At 36.5% G+C, this 21,079-nt stretch overlaps 1 protein-coding gene across 2 annotated transcripts in view; it reads left to right on the top strand.

Annotated features, from left to right (window-relative positions):
* WDR27 (WD repeat domain 27) overlaps positions 1-20,585 on the top strand; it is a 249,969-nt gene extending 229,384 nt beyond the window's left edge. For both annotated transcript variants that reach the window (XM_072643936.1, XM_072643935.1), the window contains one exon: positions 20,186-20,585. In XM_072643936.1, coding sequence (XP_072500037.1) covers positions 20,186-20,236 — 51 coding nt within the window. In that variant the 3' untranslated portion in view covers positions 20,237-20,585. The remainder of the gene's footprint in view (positions 1-20,185) is intronic.
* The last annotated feature ends 494 nt before the right edge of the window (positions 20,586-21,079 follow it).

The following is a 21,079-nucleotide window of genomic DNA, read 5'->3' as shown; positions in this document are numbered from 1 at the left end:
CTGTTTTTTTCATCAAGAATACTTGAAAGTCCTCTTTTTTATTGAATATTCATTTTTCCTCTCTGAAATATTATAGTCAATTTTGTTGGGTAGGTAATTCTTGGTTTTAATCCTAGCTCCTTTGACCTCTGGAATACCTTATTCCAAGCCCTGTGATCCCTTAATATAGAAGCTAGTAGGTATTGAGTTTTCACAATACCCAAATTATTTCTTTCTGGCTGTTTGCAGTATTTTCTCCTTGACCTGGGAGCTCTGGAGTTTGACTACAATATTCCTAGTTTTCCTTTTGGTATCTCTTTTGAGAGGTAATTGGTGGATTCTTTCAATATCTATTTCACCCTCTGGTTCTAGAATATCAGGATAGTTTTCCTTGATAATTTCTTGATAGATGATGTCTAGGCTCTTGTTTTGATCATGGCTTTCAGGTAGTCCAATAATTTTTAAATTATCCCTCCTGGATTTGTTTTCCAGGTAAGTGGTTTTCCCAATGAAATATTTCATGTTGTTTTTTATTTTTTCATTCTTTGGGTTCTGGTTTATAAATTCTTGATTTCTCATAAAGTTATTAGCTTCCATTTGCTCCATTCTAATTTTGAAGGAATTATTTTCTTCATTGAGCTTTTGGACCTCCTGTTCCATCTGGCCAATTCTGCTTTTTAAGGCATTCTTCTCCCCATTGACTTTTGGATCTCTTTTGTCATTTGGGTTAGTCTATTTTTTAAGGTGTTATTTTGTTCAGTATTTTTTGAGGTCCCCTTTAGCAAGCAGTTGAATCATTTTTCATGATTTTCTTGCATCACTCTCATTTCTCTTCCAGTTTTTTCCTCTACTTCTTTTACTTGAGTTTCAAAATCCTTTTTGAACTCTTCCATGACCTATGACCAATTCATATTTTTCTTGGAGGCTTTAGATGTAGGAGGTTTGACTTTGTTGTCTTCTTCTAGTTATATGTTTTGGTTTTCTTCTACAGTCTGAGTTTTTTTTAATGTTGTCTGCTCATTTTCCCAGCTAAATACTTGATTTTCTAATTCTTTTTCAAAGTAGGACTCTGCTTGTAGTGTGGAATGGTGGTGTACTGTCCCAAACTTCATGGGCTTTGTGCTGCTGTTTTCAGAAATATTTCTAGGGATCTATAAATTTTCAGTTCTTCCAAGGTTGTATGATCAAAGTAAAGGTGTTTACTCCTTTCCCGGACTGTCCCCTGGTCTGTGAGTGACCACAAGCATTCTTTTGTGACTTGGAACTGTGAGGAGGTTTCCCTCTCCTTTGTAACCACAAGCTCTGCCCCACCAGCACTCCTCCTTGTGTCTTACCAAGGACTAGGAACCAGATCCAAGCGTGGGCAAAGCAAGAGAATCCTGTTTTAGTGCCAGCAAAGAGATCCAAGTAATCCCACTGTGGTCAGCCTTCTTGATCACCACACTGTTTGTGGGCTGAGAGCTCCTGAAGCAGCCACTGCTGCTGCTGCCGCCACTACCACCATGCCACTACCTCTGCTGCCCCAGGGCTGGGACTTGGTCATGCCCCTCTTACTCAGATCCAACAGAGTTTTCCCACTGACCTTCTATGCTGTCTATGACTGTGCTACCCTCCTAGCCCAGTGTGATAGACCCATCCTGTTGACCTTCTGGGCTGTGCTGAGCTGCAGACTTGTTTCACTCCATCATTCTGTGGGTTCTGCAGCTCTAGAATTTGTTTAGAGTCATTTTTTCAGATATTTGGAGGGGTTTGGGAGAGAGTTCTAGCAAGTCCCTGCCTTTACCCCACTGTCTTGGCTCCACCCCCCTGAAAAGCAGGTTTTGGCAATCTAAGAGGCATAAAGATAAACAACTGACTGTGCCAGGGGACCTCTTACTACTCTGTTTCTATGGACAAAGTTACAGGCCAGTAGTTTAACTAGGTTAGGACCAAAGTCTGCAATAATAAACCAATTTAATGAAGTTTTTTGCTCTTTTTTTCCTAAATCACATGCAACTTTTTTTCATTCCTCATGCTTAGGCTATGGAATGCAATGCTAATTAACCAGAACAGCTATGAGTCATAGAAATTATGGAAATTGCATTTCTCTATCATCTATAATTTAATCTTACTTCAGTGTCACTATGATCTCTTCATTTACCCTAGCTGGAGAGAGAAGAATTTTAAGGTTAGAACTAGGAAATAGATTGACATTTGTAAATGGGAGAGCACAATGGATAGAGTGTTAAGTCTGGAGTCAAGAAGACCCTGAGTTCAAATCCAGGTTTAGACATTTACTAACTGTGTGACCCTGGGCAAGTCACCTAACCCTGTTTGCCTCCATTTCCTCACCTGTAAAATGAGCTGGACAAGGAAATGACAAACCACTCTAGCGTCTTTGCCAAGAAAACCTCAAATGAGGTCCCAAAGAGTCAGACATGACTGAAATGACTGAACAACACAATGCTTCATCAGCTAAGTTTATATCAAATAGTATCTGAGCTTTTTAGACTAAAGATACTTTCTGTATGACAGTTTTCATCAATAGCTCTCACTATGAACTTATGCATGGGGAATATTTGGACTGAATACAGGTACTTGTCTACATTCTAGAACAGCTAATCTGGGGTTTTAGGGAGTCATTGTCAGACAGGGAAGATTCTAACAGACAAGGTATCTGTTGATAGTTACAAATGCCAGATTATCTCTGAGCTTTCTGCAACTACTTTTTTGGAATAAATGCAGACAATGCTTAAAACTCTCAGGCTTTAAAAAAAACTGTTACTTTTTTGGACTCATTATGGCTGCCTTCTTTCTCAACTGGGGTGCCTATGCCTCACTTGTTTGTCATAGGAGACAGCTTGGTTTAATCTCCCTACTCCTTGGTGTCCTCATCTGTGAAATAGAGTGTTTGTACTAAATATCTATATTTATATCTGACATTTGTTGATATGTTCTGGAGTAGGTTCAATTGTCTTTTTTCAAGAATCAGAGAATCTCAGAGGTTTAAGGAACTGCAGAGGCCCAGCAGAATCCCATTTCAAAGAATCAAATAGTCTTTGAACTTGAAGGAACTTTGGGAATCACCTAGTTGAATCCCCTCATTAAATGTAAAAACTAAGACTAAAATGCTTAATTGAATTACTAATGATTACAGAATTAGCAAGTAGCAGAACCAGAGAGAGAATTCAGGTTTTCTATCTCCTAAGCTAATGCTTTTTTCTCCATATTAACCCTATCTGTCTGGTTCTGTCAAATGCATACCAAGGTTAGGGAGGCACAGAGGCAAATTATGTGCTAGAATGGATGATATGTACCCTGAAATCCCTACTCTGGTACTTCAGCATGGCACTGAGGTGATCTTAGATTTTCAAAGCCTGTGAAGCTATGGTAGATCTTTGGCAAGTTGCAAAGGCTTTCTGCATGGATCCAGTGATAGGTGTATGTATATGTGTAGGTTGCACTGTGAATTTATGACATTGCATATCTCTGTCATCTCTTTATTCCATGGGAGAAGCAGAAAAATAGGAATCACATTTTAATATATGCATATACATATATATGTATGTACCTATACACACAGGGGTATATGTTGCATGTATGTATGTGCATCCATCCATCCATCTATCTATCTATCTATCTATCTATCTATCTATCTATCTATCTATCTATCTATCTATCTATCTATCTATCCATCCATCCATCCATCCATCCATCCATCCATCCATCCATCCATCCATCCATCCATCCATCCATCCATCTATCTATCTATCTATCTATCTATCTATCTATTTATCTAAATAACACTGACTATCCCAGTTGTGCTGCCTGAATATGTCAAATATGTTACATCTCACTCATCCTGTAGGATTCTTTGGTACCATTAAGGGGGGTTTGAGGTATCTAAGCTCTCTGCCAATGACTTGCCTCCACTGATGGTGTTCCCCCAAATAAACATTTCCCTCTTATCTCCGCTTCCATTTAACCATCAACAAATTGCCTTTTACAAAGGAATATTTATTTCAAAAGATATAATCGCAAATATACAAATTTACTCCCTAACACTTGAGGCTTAATTTTTCTTGTCTTTTTCATCACCTCATTTTCTGAGGAACACAAAGAGTTAGGTTTAAAGTTTAACTCATTTCCTATAGAGCACAAAGTCCTAGTTCGTGATTCAGAGTGCCTTCATGCCAGACAATACTTTACACAAACACACACATATATATATGTGTATATATGTGGTTGTTGCTGGTGGTGGTAATTATGGTGGTGGATGTTGTTCTTCATTTTCGAAGAGGACAAAAATGACATCACCATGAAATAGTGAAATTTCAGTGTGTTCAATTGTGGCTGATCAGACCAGTACAAGCTCGGAATGTTCTACCGCAGGTTGGGCACAGATAGTTCATGTGACTACCTGGGGTGGATACTCCAAATTTGTGCATCCTATGTTTACTTTGTGCTGTCTCAATTCTGCTTTGCTCATAGAGCACAGCACCCTTTCTGGTGTGGGTATGCCATGCAGAGCTGTCCTGTGCCAGTGTCTCCCATGTTGCACAGTCAAATCCAAAGTTCCTGAGAGAGACTTTGAGAGTATCCTTATATCATTTCTTCTGACCACCATGTGACTGCCTGGACCATGTGAGTTCTCCATAAAATAGTCTTTGTGGCAAGCCTACATTTTGCATTCCAACAACATGGCCAGTCCCATCAGAGTTGAGCTCTCTGAAGTATATGTGTCAACCTCATTGTCAATGTGGACATCAATTTACAACACTTTACACAAATATACACACATATATGTGTATATATGTATATATACACACATATGTATATATAGGTATACACACAGACATATGCATGTACATGTACACACACACTTTATATTTTTTGTTCAGTCATTTCAGTCATGTCTGATTCTTCATGACCCCATTTGCAGTTTTCTTGGCAAAGATATTGTAGTTGTTTGCCATTTTCTTCTCCAGCTGATTTTACAGTGAGGAAAATGAAACAACAGGGTTAAGTGACTTGTCCAGAGTCACACAGCTAGTCTGAGGTCAGATTTGAATTCAGGAAGATGAGTCATCCTGATTTTGAGCCTGGAGAAGAAAATGGCAAACAACTACAATATCTTTGCCAAGAAAACTGCAAAGTGTGTGTATTTTTTTGGATATAGAATACCATTCTAAACACTGGATATGGTACAAAATTTCGATGAGAAAATTCCTGTTTGGGAGGGATTACTTGGAGCTGAGAGCCCGGGAAGAGAATACTACACATACGTATATACAAAAATATACACATACATATATACGCACACACACACACACACACACACACACACACACACACACACACATATATATATATATATATATATATATATAAAATATAGTAAAATAATACATCATAAGGGTAAAAGAGAAGAGATAAATCATATATAATACTGGAGGGTAAATTCCTTTAGGGCAGGTATCTTCCTTTTAGTTTTTCTACCCTCAGAGAGATTCAATACCTGATACATAGTAGACACTTAATAAATACTTGTTTGATTGATCAGGAAATACTTTCTAAAGGAAGTGGCTTTTGAGTTAAACTTTAAATAATGAGTAGGAATTCAACAGGCAGAGAAGCAGGTCATTTCAGGAATGGGGAGCACCATGACCATAAGCCAAGACCCAGAGACAAGAAAGTGGGTTATAAATGGGTAATGGAGAGTAGTTCAGTTTTCTTCGACTATGAAGTCAAGAAGAGTAGCATGAGATAAATCCAGAAAATCTGGAAAAGCGAGGCAGTACCAGATGGAGGAAAAGGAGTTCAGACTTTATTAAGAATTCAAAAAGTATTTATTTAGTACCTTCTGTACTGACTCTGGGTATACAAAGACAAATTAAACAGTCCCTACCGCTGAGTTCATATTTTATCAGAGTTGATAATACATATTCGTATAATTATGTACAAAATAAAAAGCTCATTTGGGAGGGAAGCTGTAGCAGCCAATAGGGTTCGAAAAAGATTTCAAATGAGAGGCAGTGGTTGAGCTGAGCCTTATGGGAATCTAGTACATAGTTGGGGCCATGGACAAATTTTGTGCAGAGTAGTGCCATGACTAAAATTATACCTAATGGAGATGAGTGGCTGCTATATAAAGGATGGGAGAGGTAGCAACGGAGGTGAGAATGTTCATTAGGAGACTATTGCAATAGTTCAAGCTGGTGGTAATGAGAGCTTGTACAAGGTGTGGCAGTTGGGATGAGGAGGAGGAGAAGGAGAAAGAAGAGCAAAGTGATGATGATGATGTCAAGAATATTGACAAATGGAATCGTTATGATTTTGTAATTGTTTGAAAGAAGAACAAAGTTTTAGGAGAGAGAAAATAAACTTGGCTCTCTATTTTTATATATTATTTTAGGATTTCTAAGTGGTAATTTTTTTTAACAAATATTTGTTGTTTGGTGATTTCAGACTGTTTGTGACCCTTTGGGGTTTTCTTGATTGCCATTTCCTTCTCCAGTTCATTGCCATTTCCTTCTCCAGTTCATTTTACAAATGAGGAAATGGAGGTCAACTGGGTTAGGTGACTTGCCCAGGGTCACATAGCTGGTGTTTGAGGGCAGATTTGAACCCAGGAGCTGGATTTGAACCCAGTCCTGGCACTCTATCTATCCACTGCACCACCTAAATTGTCTTGAGAAGAAATAGTATACAGTTATCCCTTCCATATTGTGGGGGTTAAGGATATAGCACTTTTGTAATCTGGAAAATTCGCATAAAATTTTTTTGTCCTTCCCTTCGTACCAGAGAAGTATGAATTTAAATGGGTTTTTTATAGTACCTTTTTATAAAATTTGGGTTGTTATTATGCAATACTATACATAGATTTTAAGTATTTCTGAGTTTCTAAACTTTTTCTGTATTGTCTGCTGGCTTTTGTGTGTTGTCTGCATCTTCTGCAACGTCCCCCTTGCAAACTTCCATTTAATTTCCTATACTGCTCCATAATATATTGAAACTGTGATGGGGAAAGTCAGGATGTGCAACTGTACTTTAATAAGGAAAGGAAAACCAAGGCCCTAGATTCATTACTTCTAATGGATACTATCCTGGTTTGGTATAAATTCTGGAAACATAATTTCTTATCTCATGATCCATTTTCAATTCATCAAGAGACTGTGGAAATGTCAGACTCCCAATGTTTCTGTTTCTAAAAAGAGGATTATACTCACTGCTTCATGGGAATGAGGTAGTCTTCATGACATGAACTTTGGGGAAGAAGATGTGATGAAAAATTGTGGGAAGACAATTTCAAGCTGTTTTTATAGAACATCTTTGAATTCTATTGGAATGGTTTTAATACTGCGGAATCTGTTTTTGCGCAAAGTACTCATTTTAAACAGTAAAATATTAAGCAGATAATTGCAAGACATTAACAAATTAGACATAGTTTCATTTTTGTTTTTAATAGGACAAAATCCTTAATTTGATTCTATGACTATTATAAAGAAGTGTGTCACTCAGGTCTTGTCTTTTAGCATACCCTTATCACTTTATCAATTATTTTTAAAAATTATGGTTTCTGTGTTTGTGGGCTTTACCTTTCTACAGCTTTTAAAGTGTGATTTAGTTTTTGATAGTGATGTTCTCAAAGTTGATATTTTCTATCATTTTGCATTTTTATGGCAGACCCATAGATGTACCACCGTCCTTGGTAGCAGGAGGGTGTGAATTTTTGTTCAACTTCAAGATTTTTTTTCTCTAGAGCTTTATTCTTCTCATTGTTATTTTATTTTTCAGTATTCTACTGTTTGTTAATCAGATCACAGAATATGGAGCTGGAGGGGAAGCTTAGATATCATTTTAGCAAACTCTAATTTCAGATAGATCAGGTGACTTTCTCAGGGTTATGTAGGCAGCACCAAATTTGGATCAAAGTTCAGATCTCTTAACTCTAAGTCCAGCACCTTTTGGTCCAGCACCCTTTGCACTATTCCATTTTTCGTCCCTAGTTATATCAGCACTTGCATATATACCCTGGGAGCTGAGAGAGCAAAGGAGAAATGTTGATGGACTTATTTCCATGAGAGAGTATTGTCTTTATTATAATGATATTTTTGGAAAATTTGGAAATATTACTGTGTCATGTCTTAGTATCCAAAAGAAAACATCTTAATGTGGCAGTGTGCCCCAGATAAAACTGAATGGCATTGTAACTTTTTTCAATGCTGACTGCATTTGACCTGGGTAGACACCTAGTGAACCATATCTGGAGAATGGAAGCCTTTTAGTTTAAAAATTGCATCAAGAGCAACTGAGGTCATGTGTCATAATTAATAAATTATTATTTACTTGACTTAGCTCTAAAAGACCACAGAACTCAGTTGAGCAATCTTCTTTTGGGGAGGATAAAATTGGAATTATAAACTCTGTTTTCACCTTTTCCATCTCTTCTAATATTGTTTTATAATGATTAAGGTCAGGGCAACCTCAGACATGAGAGTTGAAGGGTCCAGATTTAGTGTCAGTCCAGGTCTTGTCTTGAACATGAGAAGTTATTAGTTTATGGGGATGAGAGAAAAAGGAGGTAAAGGAAAGGAATTACCTCCGGTGATCAGTCAGTCAATCAGTCAATCAATCAACAAGTGTTCATTAAGTATCTGTTTCATGCCAGGTACTAGTCTAGGCACTGGCGATAGAAATACAATTAATGAACAAACTCTCCTTTCAAGAAGCGTACATTCTAATGAAAAAGAGACCAAATACACATATAAGTATATCTATGGACATATATGTGCATATGTTATATTCATGAAGGTAATACCAAACAACTTATATTTTCTGAATTTTAGGATCTTTCCTGAAGTTGAATTAAACTATATCTCTTAAATCTTACCACTGATGATAAAGGATTGACATACATTGTTCTTCAGCCTTTATATTATATTGAAGTGCAATAGAATTTATATGATTTCATCCTATAACCTTTCTAAATTTCTTTTCATGGAAAAGGACAAAACTCCAGACAGGCACATATTAGGAGAGAACAATATCATGAAAAGACAAGAGAGGAGAATATTTAGGAGTACAATGTGTCGACAGTGTCAAGTGCAACAGGTTGAGAAAGATAGTATTTAAAAAAATCATAGCAAATGTAGTAATTAAGAGATGATTGGGAACTTTGGAAGGAACATTTTCAGCTAAATGATGAAGTCTAGAAGCAATTCAAGGATTAACTTCCTTCAGTTCCATTCAGCAGCACCGAGTTTGAGTGGAGGAGCAGATGGTGGGAATCCAGAGCTACATTTGGCAAGGGATGAGCAAGAATAGGACAAAGAAAAGAGGGATTCTAGAGAAAATGACCATGGAGAGTTGAACTGACTAATAGCAGTGTTGAGACTGGAGATGGAAGAAGGTTAAATTGGAGTAGAGGTAATGCCTAAGGATGTAATGAGGAGTGGTATTGGATATGGTGATGAGAGTACAGAATAGGTTTATGAAGAGGAAAGCACAGAGGCTAAGAACTGTAAATCAAGGAGATGCTGATCAGTTGGGGAATGACTGAACAAGTTGTGATGTACAAATGTGATGGAATATTTTTGTGCTGTAAGAAATGACAAGCAGGATGATTTCAGAAAAACCTGGAAAGACTGAAATGAACTGATGGAGAGTGAAGTGAACAGAACCAGGAGAACATTATACACAGTAACAGCAATGTTGTATGATGAAGAACTATGAATGATTTAGCTATTCTTAGCAATACAATGATCCAAGATAATCCCAAAGGACTTATAATGAAACATTCTATCTGCCTCCAGAGAAGGAATTAATATCTGAATACAGACTAAAGAATACTATTTTTTACTTTCTTTCTTCTTTTTTGTTGTGGTTAGAGTCTTCTTGTACAAAATGACTAATATGGAATTGTTTAAATGATTGAACATGCACAACCTATATCAGATTGCTTACTCTCTCAGGGGTGGGGGTGAAGGGTCAAGAGCAAGGGAGGGATAGAATTTAGAGCTCAAAACTTAAAAATAAGCTAAAAGTTTTTTAAACATATAATTGGGGAAAGTAGAATACTATTTTATATTTATTTATCTATACTACATTATATATTAAAATATAATGTAAAATACATATTATAAATATATACTTATAGATTAATATGTAATATAATACAATATGATATAATGTAATGTAGTATCATATTATATCACATTGTATTGTATTATATTACATATATTGTATATAGTTATGTGTTTTATATCACAGAGAGTGATGGAATGATAGAAAGCTATTGTCAGAGGACTGTCAGAGTTTTAGATTAAGGAATAAAGAACTTGATTCTCCATCCTAGAACTTTTCATTTATCTTCACTTATAGAATCATTGAATCAAAGACCTCTATAAACATTCTAACACGTTGCTTCATTACAGCAGTGGCACGACCTTGGATTCTTGAAGGCTGTACCTATAGAGCTATACCAAACAAAGTACAAACTTTGTTAGAGTCTACCCACTTTATGTGTACTATTCAATAAAATGTCTAAGTGGCACCAGCTATGGGGAACCTGTGGCCTGAAGGCCACATGTGGCCTTCTAGGTCCTGAAGTTGCAGTCCTTGGAATGAATCCAAAGTTCACAGAACAAGTTCCCTTAATAAAAGAATTTGTTCTGTAAACTTGGAATCAGTCAAAAGGCCACCCCCAAGGACATACAAGGCCACATGTGGCCTCAAGGTCACAGGATACCCTTTCCTGGTATTCTAAGTACAAATTGAGTCATACATCTAGGTGGCACAGTGGATAAAACACTGAACCTGGAGTCAAGAAACTCTGAATGAATTCAAATGTGGCCTCAGACATTTACTAGCTTACATGACCCTGGGCAACTCATTTAACTTCTGTATAATGGGGATAATGACTGTAGAACCTAGAAGGATTATTGTGAGAATTAAATGAGATAAAAACTGAAAAGTACTTAATAGTGTTTGACTGATATTAGGTGCTATGTAAATGCTCATTCCCTTTTCTCTCCCAGTTTCATGACAGAAGATTGATCATCAGATGATCAATCCTATGAATATGATAAACCATGAAAACAGATAAAAAGGCTAAATAGCAAGTCGTGACTTTAGTAGAGTCACAGAAAAGGGGATCTAGGCTATTAAGAATCATATAGATCTTAGACCTCCCAAAAATATTTATTTAGCTTTTACTTTAAGTAAAATTTAAGATGTATTCAATTTATGGATGCAGTTTATTTAGGGGAAAAATATGTATCCAATGAACAACAAGTTACCCACAGAATAACAACTGTTTCTGCTAAAATCCTTTATTTGGGGAGGCAAAGCCAAGATGGTGGAGTAACAGCAGGGACTTTCCAGAGTGCTGCCATGGTGGGAGCAGGGTGCAGTCCAGGCATAGACAGGTCGTGAGCAGGCCTTGGGGGGGACTGAATCTCTCGCACCTGTGGCAGTTTCCAGACTTCAGGACCCTAAAATGCTGAGGATAAATTGGAAGGTTAGTGGGAAAAGCCTGTGGGACTAGTGCAGGAGAGTGGAGTGATCTGGCCCCAGCCCCAGGATGGCAGAGGGGGAAAGGGGAGGAGGAACATGCAGGCAGCCACAGTAGCAGCAGGGGCAGCTGCAGCCACTGTTTCTGGAGCTCTAGGCCCACAGATTGTGGGGGGATCGAGCAGCTGACAGTACATACCCCACCCCTGCTGGAAGCAGAGAACTACCTTGACAAAGAACTCAAAAGTCAAGTAAATGCCTGGGGAAATGAGCAAAAAATGGAAAAAGAATCAGACTATAGAATCTTACTTTGGTGACAAGGAAGACCAAAGCATGCAAACAGAAGAAAACAAAGTCAAAGCTCCTTCATCCAAAGTCTCCAAGAAAATTATAAATTGGCGTCAGGCCATAATAGAGTTCAAAAAGAGTTTTGAAAATCAAATTAAAAGAAGTAGAGCAAAAATTGGGAAGAGAGATGAGAGTGATAGAAGAAAATCAACAAAAACAAGTCAACTGCTTGCTAAAGGAGACCCAAAAAACTACTGAAGAAAATAACACTTTAAAAAAATAGACTAACCCAAATGGCAAAAGAGATCCAAAAAACCAATGAGGAGAAGAATGCCCTAAAAACAGAATTGTACAGATGGGAAAGGAGATCCAAAAGCTCACTGAAAAAAATAATTCCTTAAAGATTAGAATGGAGCAGATAGAAGTTAATGACTATGAAAAATCAAGAAATTATAAAAGAAAACCAAAGGAATGAAAAAATAGCAGATCATGTGAAATATCTCATTGGAAAAACAACTGACCTGGAAAATAGATCCAGGAGAGACAATTTAAAAATTATGGGACTGCCTGAAAGCCATGATCAAAAAAAGAGCCTAGACATTCTCTTTCAGGAAATTATCAAGGAAAACTGCCCTGATATTCTAGAACAGGAGAGTAAAATAAATATTGAAAGAATCCACTGGTCACCTCCTGAAAGAGATCCCAAAAGGAAAACTCCTAGGAATATTGTAGCCAAATTCCAGAATTCCCAGGTCAAGGAGAAAGTACTGCAAGCAGCCAGAAATAAACAATTCGAGTATTGTGGAAATACAATCAGGATAAAACAAGCCTCTACATTAAGGGATTGAAGGGCTTAGGAGTCAGAGGAGCTAGGATCAAAACCAAGAATCACCTACCCAGCAAAACTGAGTATAATTCTTCAGGGGGAAAAATGGTCATTCAATGAAATAGAGGACTTTCAAGCATTTGATGAAAAGACCAGAGCTGAATAGAAAACCTGACTTTCAAGCACAAGATTCAAGAGAAGCATGAAAAGATATTAAATGCTCTGGCTGCTGCTGCTATTGCTACTGCTACTGGTACTACTGCTACTACTACTACCATATTAATCAAACCAAAATTAAAAAAAAACATTTCTTTAAAGAAACACTGTGTGTTGAATTATAAAAAACAAACTACTATAAAAATTAGAAAAGATAAACAAATGAAATGAGAAATTATGAGAAAAAGAAAAGAATAATGTAAAGTCACAAGTTTCCTTTGGCATTTTGATAGTAGTTACTCATGTTGACAAAATTTCATTACATGATGTCCCAGGAAACATTAACTATGATTGTTATTTAAATAACTGTTTCATTTGTTATACATTTTTGAACACAAAGTTCAGGCTGTCATTAAATAACACTTCTCAGGTTAATTTAATCTCAGTAGACTATGTATATAGTCCCTCATTAGTCTACATTTGTAATCCTATGAGTATAATATTATGGATAAGTATGGCATGAGGTCTGTCAAACAAAAGACAAAATCCTCAGGTATGTATATCTTTACTTTCAATTGAACATTTTATTCTAGAAATTATTTTTTAAATCTAAATTAAAAAAAATCTTTAATTCATTTAGAATTGAAGTTAAAAAGCAACAAATTTATATTACATAAGGAAAATACTTCCTAACATTTAAACTATTCAAAATTGGAATCAATTGCCTAAGGAAATATTTGGTTCCTCCTTACAGGTGATCTTCAGACTTCTCAACTAAGTTTAAGTAAATATTTTTTAGGATGTAGATTAGGCTAATTGACTAATTAGACTAATTGACTGCTCAATTCTCTGATAACTCTAAAATTATGTGCTACTCACAAATATATTCTCATCCTACCAGGGCAATGACTTGGTTATGACATCATTAAGTCCTATCTCATACACACACACACACACACACACACACAAAAACACACACATGAATCTCCATATATATATGTATATATATGTATGCAAATAAAATGAATCAAAATGGCAAAAAAATCCTTTGTTTCTCTAAGTAAAAATTGTAATTATTCTATTCAATTGCAACTTCTTTATGTTTTCTAGTTATATTTATGTAGAGAATACATCCACGGATATGATTCAGTTCTGAATTAACTGATTTGATATCCTTGCTGTCCAAGGGACATTCAAACTTCTTCCCCAGCACCACAATTGAAAAGTATTGATTCTGCAGCACTCAGCTTTCCTTTATAGTTCAACTCTTACAGCCATATACTGCTACTAGAAAAATCAAAACATTGATTATGTGGACCTTTGTCAGAAGGCAAAGTCTCTGCTTTTTAGTATGCCATCCAGATTTGCCATAGTTCTCCTTCCAAGGAAAAAGAATCTTTTAATTTCATGGCTTTGGTTGCCATCTGTGGTGATCTTTGAGTCTAAGTATATAAAATCTGACACTACTTCCATTTCTTCTCCCTCTGTTTGCCAGAAAGTGATGGAACCAGTTGTCAGGATCTTAGTTTTTTTTTTTTTATGTTAAGCTTCAAGCCAGATTTTATACTCTCTTTCAGTACAGTACACACCTAGGCAAACAGAAGAGGCAGGAGGCATAGTTGCAATACTATTCTGGGATAGAAAAAAGTCTCAAATAATATCCAATCCCTCCTTTTTCTGGACAGGGATACACTGAATACAAGTTTCACCCAGCTATTGTCTAACTTTTTCTCTAACATCTGCAAAGAAGGAGAATCAATGTCTTCCACTGACAATGCCATACAAACATCTTTGTCAAGAGGATTTCCCTAAGGGCTACATTAAATAATTCTTGTTACAAGTGTGTCTCCTTTTTCTTACCCAGAATTAATTTAATGTGAATGAATAATATCTTGTGCCAAGGGCATGAAGTGTCCAGTTCTACAAGAGATCCCTTGCTATGGGAAATCTCCCTCTACTTTATAGCCCTTCAAGTCCTTTTTAAAAGAACTCCAAGTGTCTGGAGAGATAGTTTTCCATAGAAAAGGAAATCAAGTCCTGAAGGGAAATGAGTGGCAGAGCTGGAATTAGAACTCTGGTCTTCTGACTCCTATTGCAGTCATTCCAATATACCATATTTGTCTATTAAATACAGCTATCATGGGAAGTGTCCTTTTCTTTAGTCTTTGCATCCCTAATTATATTAGCCATTCTTCATATGAAGTTTCCAGTCCCATCACCATTCCTATAATTCTTATCTGACCTATCTATAATATTTTTCTCAGTACCCCCTTTAAACTATGGTACCACTTAAATAGGTTATGATCATCATGCTACAAAGAATACAGCAAGTCCTAGGATAGTCAAGTTTGGGTACTGGACCCTACCATTGGCTAGCCAAGAAAACTATTTCAGCTATCAAGACTTAGTGTGGACATAATAGCTGCTTTTAGTTTTTCTTGATGCTAATGCCATGACTCTTCTTCCTTGTTCTCATGATTCTTTACTCTCTGTCTAACCTCAAAATTCTGTTTCCCATGTAGCTTTTAATGTTTAATTTATTTTAGTTCAACAAACATTTTTGATGAGCCTTGTATATCAGGCACTGGGCTTTCTATTAGAGTTACAAAGAAGAAAATGGTTACCTTCCTTTTTTCCTCTCAGCTGTTCTTCCATTTTGTAGTTATGCATTTAAAGTCTCCATTTTATCCCCTGCAGAAACACTGTATAATTTTGGCTTACCCTCTGCATCAGTGTATTTTTCATGAGTCTATTTGTGGTGAGGAGGCATGGTACTTTACTCTTAGGCTCTGTGGACAAAATTTAGTGATGCAATCATTGGGGTTTCCCCAACTATAAGGGAGAATTATAGTCAAGTTAAGTAATAACTCGTTGATGAAGGAAGTGATAAGGTCACTGGGCCTGGGTCAATAAGTCTCAACTATCTCATAATGAATGGTGACAGTGATTCTCGGCTATCATGAAAAAACTGTTAAATAGATCACAATTGTGTAGTCATCGAAAATGTTGTTTTTGAACCATTTGATAAAATGTTTTGAATGCATATAGACAGTATAGATCAGAGTCCTAATGGAAAACATAATTCCATTTATATTAACTAAGCCTGGGCACAAAAAGATTAGATTTTTTAGCTCAAATGGAGTCCATGAGTGAATGGGAATTTAATGTTTATACAATAGACTTTGTTACTTCTCTACTTCCTGGTGGTTTCCTCCCATCTTTCCTTCTCACTCCTCCTCAGCCCCCTGCAAAATAAAAGTGCTCCAAGAAAAAGTAGAAAATGATCCAAAAACTGTTTTTGTGATTCTTCCAAACCTGCTATAAGCAATATTTATCATTCTTTCCAGGCAGCCATTAGTGTAATATCTTCAGCAGAGTCTTTCAGACTGAGTTATTTAAAACTAGATAAGCCTCACAGTTTGTGCAAAATGTGTGTGGTTTACCATTACTATTCTTGATATATACCAGATAACAGGGAAAATGTTGGAATTGATTTTACTCATGTCTCTGGGTTTAAGATATATTTGGAACCCTTACATAAGCATAATTCTGGTCCAACAAAGAATCAGATTTTATTCAGTGTTGTCTTCTGAAGGAAGAATTAAAATCTCCAACCATCTCATGCATTGACCTACATTCACTTTAAAATCTGGTTACTCTTCCAATACATTCCTAATATCCTTTATTTTTTAACTTCTGGGATTAAGTATATAGTGCATTCAGTCTGGAAAACTTTAACATTTTATTGATGTATAAAAACGTCTGATAGCATGACAAACATGAAAGGATTATGGACCAAACTGTAATGTTTGTGCTACTTGTCAAAGCTGCACAAATTTAATCTGGCCAAGTAGGTTTTCCCCCTTTCAGTGTTGTCTTCCGAAGGTAGTATGATGGCAGAGACAAGTAGCTTCTTGTTTTTTATCTTTGCTTTTATTTACTGATTTTAAGTAAACCTTTTTATTGAGTAACATTCTAGTAAGTTTTAGGAGAACAATGTTTATGTCACAGATTCTTGATCTCATTTGTGCAGGCGCTTGTTCTGACATCCAGTGGACCTTCTGTCATGGTTCATTCGTTTCAGTTGTGTCTAACTCTTTGTGATCCCATTTGAGGTTTCTCGAAAAGAAAAGGGAATGGTTTGCTTTTTCCTTCTCCAGCTCATTGTAAAATGAGAATAATAAGACGAGGAAACTGAAGTAAATATGGTTAAATATGGGTCAAACAACTAGCAAAGGTATGAGGTCAGATTTGAACTGAAGAAGACGAGTCTTCCTGACTCCAGGTCCAATACTCTATCGACTCTACCATCTAGTTGCCCCATGAGTTTCCTAGCTCCCTGGAAATACTCCCCTCCTCCCTGCCAGTTCAGAAAAAGAGATGGGCTAAGCAAGACCTGGCATTTTCGATCTTTGTGCTGTAACACCACCTCATGGTACTTGGCATCATTATGACTAATCTATCACCACTAATACCCTCTATAGTTAGCAGACTCCTACTACTCATTACTCTCCTTTTCCCTGTGTTAGTTAATTAATAGATACCTTAAGAGTAAGTAATCCTTAACTCCTACCTCCTACATTCTCATCAATACCAACTCAACCTTGCCCTGCCCCATCCATTTCCCACTCCAACTTTGTCTACTCCTTTCCATTATGCCCTCTGGAATTCCCACTCCAAACAAATAAACTTTCCTTCATTCTGAACCTCTTCCTCTCACATTCCTTCAATCTGAGATCTAGGTTTCCCTAGATGACACAGCATTCCGGGCTATCCTTTTCAAGACTAGATATATCTTCACTTTCACCCGACACATTTGTCCTTCAGAAGGGTAGTTGGAATATTCTTTGCTCTCAACTGCCATTCCCTGATTGTCCCTTTACTGCCATAACTCAGAAATCTCTACCCCTTTGGAGTTCAGTTATTAATTCTTTCCTCATAAACAGATCAAGATGACTGTTGTCTATCAACTCCCATGTTCATTTTTTTTTCTCAAGGAACTCACTCTCTTCTTCTCCTTCCCAACCCTTGCTCTTCTATTAGGGAACTTCAGCTTTTGTATCAAAGCCTCCCTTAAAACCCTAGATTCTCAGTTTCCAATAATCTCGTATCACATCTCTTCAATTCCACCTTAACTATATTCAGGGATGATAACACCCTGGATATATCCATTACCCACTGGTATTCTACTTCTTTTATAAACAACAGAAAACTCTCAACACTCCTTTATCTGATCAAAATCCGCTATTATATCATGTCTCTCTATGCCTCACTCCTCATAAACCTCTTCTGTACCTTCATTACCATGTCTGATTTCTCCATACTTTTTTAGACTATTAGGCCTGCTCTGACTTTACTTTTCACCTTACCTGGCTCAGTGCCTTGGCACATAATAGATGTTTAATAAATGTTTGTTGACTGGACCTTCTAGCACTACTCATAGTCTGGTCTATGTGGATCTCTAAAGTTGGGTTTCATTTAAACAGCTTGGGTTAGAGCTGCTACTATCATTTACATTGTTTTTATTTCCTTCTCATCTTCAGGCATCTCACCTTCATTTTCCTTCTTATCTTCATCTAGCCTGGCACTTATATCTCACTGTACATAAGATGTCTGATTCTGAAATTAAGGCTTTGTCTACAACTGGTTAGTTTCTCTCTACTAATAGTGTGTATTTTGTTTCTTCTGCCATTTGGTATGGCATTCTGAAATATGAAATTGAAACAAATGAAATGTCAGGCCTAAACATTTAGGAATAATTTGCATGTAGGTAATAAATTAGAGGCATAGAATGGTTAGAAGAATTATTATAAGAATTTTTTTTGTCAAACTTTTCGAAGAGAGAATAATCACTCATTAATTAAATAAATATCTAAGTAGCCCTCTGTTATAAACCTACATTTTCATACACTGGATTTTCTTAAAGGGGCAGATAAAGTTAACTTCTTTCCCTATTATCAAAAGAGAAAACAGAATTATAATCACCGTATGAATATTCTTTTAGATAGCCTCTTATGCAATTGAGTTTGTTTGTATCACATCTACTTAGCAGAATTATGGTAAATGATATGGGACAAAATAAAATTTACTTATTCAATTTCAGTTGACAAATATTTTATACACTTATTTTCTATTAAATAATCACTTTTACATTGATCAGATCATTATCAGAATATATTCCAATGAGCACTGAAAATTGAAATACTGAAATGTTTGGTGAATGACTTAAGTTTCTTTGCTAAATTGGTAGCTCTTTTTTGTCTCTTCTAGCTTGAAAGTAAAAATTGAGAAATCATATATTTGTGTTCAGACTCAAAGTAACTAACTGACAACACAGGTATTTAACGGAGCTTACTGCTGACATGATGGAGACAGCATTGCATCTGGAGTCAGAGGATCTACTTCCTATTTCACTTCACATTCTCTAAGCCTCAGTTTTCCCATTTGTAAAATGAAGGCCTTGAAACAGATAAAACTCTAGCATTACATCTGTGATTCTATGATATTCCCTGGCATTATTCAGATGGAGTCTGAACCAAGACTTAAAATATCAAAGTGACATTGGATGTTAAATAAGTAATAACAACAATAATTGCTAGTCTTTATAGAATGATTTAAGCTTTATAAAGAACTTTACAAATATTATCTCCGTTGATCCTCACGATAAGCCAGGGAGATAGATATTTTTATTATCCTAGTTTTACAGATGAGGAATCTGAGATAGATGTTAAATGACTTGCCCTGAGTTACATAGTTGGTCTAAGGCAAGATTTAAATTCAGATTTCTAACAATTTACTGGTAAGTAATAGCAATTAAATGGCACATTGGATAGAGCACTGGGTCTAGAGTCAGGAATAGCTAAGTTTAAATCCAGCTTCAGACATTTACTAGCTCAGTGACCTTGGGCATGTCATTTAGCCTCTATTTGCCTCAGTTTCCCAAACTACAAATGGGGAAAATAATAGCACCTAACTCCCCATATTGTCATGAGGAGCAAATGAGATAATATTTGCAAAAGCCCTTATCATAATGCGTGGCGCATTGTAGCATTATATAAATGCTAGCTATTATTAATCAATCCATAAACATTTTAAAGTACCCACTATGTGGCCGCATTGGGCTAACCACTGGACATACAAAAGGAGGCATAAGACAGTCTGTGCCCTCACGGAGCTCATGGTCCAATGGAGAAGAGGACATGCAAACAAATACATACATACATACATACATATGAATAAATAAACAAGCCATACAGAGAAAAAATAGGAGATAATTAAAGAGGAAAGACACAAAATTAAGAGGGTTTGGGAAAGACATTTTGAGGACGATGGGATTTTAGTTGAGAGTATTATTATTGTGGATTTTTACTGCTAAAATGGATTTTCAGTTAAGTGGGAACAATATTGAAAGTGTTTTTCCCTCTCCTTTTTCTTTAATCACAGCTTGCCACAGCCACATTGGATGGTAAACTCCAGTTGTTTCTAGCCGAATGATTGCTGACCTATGGAAGATCAACCAACATTTTTGGAAAGTAGTGATTTGTTGAAAGAAAAAAGTTGCTCATTCACCAGAAGTAGGTCAAGAAGCAGAAGGTTCTTTTTTCAAGCTGCAGTCTCTTTTTCAGATTTCCCTCCCTGCAGGTCACATAGCCTGTACTTATAATATACTTAAAATTTTGGTCTTTCATAATTCCTTAAAAGTGATTTTTCCCCCTAACCTGGAAAAATAGAAGCAGCAGCACACGCTGAAGGGTCATCAGCTGGTAATAATTGAAGCAGAAATTTTCCCACGAAAATAACTCATTGTTTATTATTAAACTATATAAAAGAGAAAGACAATTCATTTCTGAGACAGTGACTGTCATTGAGTGAATTCTGTAAAATAGTGCAGGACATCAGAGAAACTTAGAACCTCCAAGGGACAACTAATAACTATCCTGAATGGAGTTATAAATTGTTGAGGCACCTGCTTGTTACTGGCACTTGGTCAGAATAAGGTGTTTATTTATTGACAGATGGTGTCATACAAACTTCAGGGAGACTTTCAGGCTCCTGGACCATTCTGAGTTACGTGGGCCCAGGGTAAGTGGGAGGGAGTTACACAGTGGCCCAAAAGCAGAGGTTCTGACAATGACCTATTACCTCTAAAACAACCTAACTTTCCTTTGGAACTCTTGCTGTGTGGTAAAGAAGTGGAGAGACAAATCTGATCTCATTTTTTTAGAGGTCTCCTAGATTAGAAATTGGTCCCCATTCGTAGAAGAGCCCAGATGAAACTCACCATAGGACAACGTATAACAATGTGGTCTCACTGCTAAACATGACAACAGAAAGCAG

The sequence above is a fragment of the Notamacropus eugenii genome, chromosome 2, assembly GCF_028372415.1.
Source record: "Notamacropus eugenii isolate mMacEug1 chromosome 2, mMacEug1.pri_v2, whole genome shotgun sequence".
Taxonomy (NCBI): domain Eukaryota; kingdom Metazoa; phylum Chordata; class Mammalia; order Diprotodontia; family Macropodidae; genus Notamacropus; species Notamacropus eugenii.
Note: the sequence above shows the minus strand (reverse complement) of the source record. Positions and strands in the feature narration are given on the sequence as shown.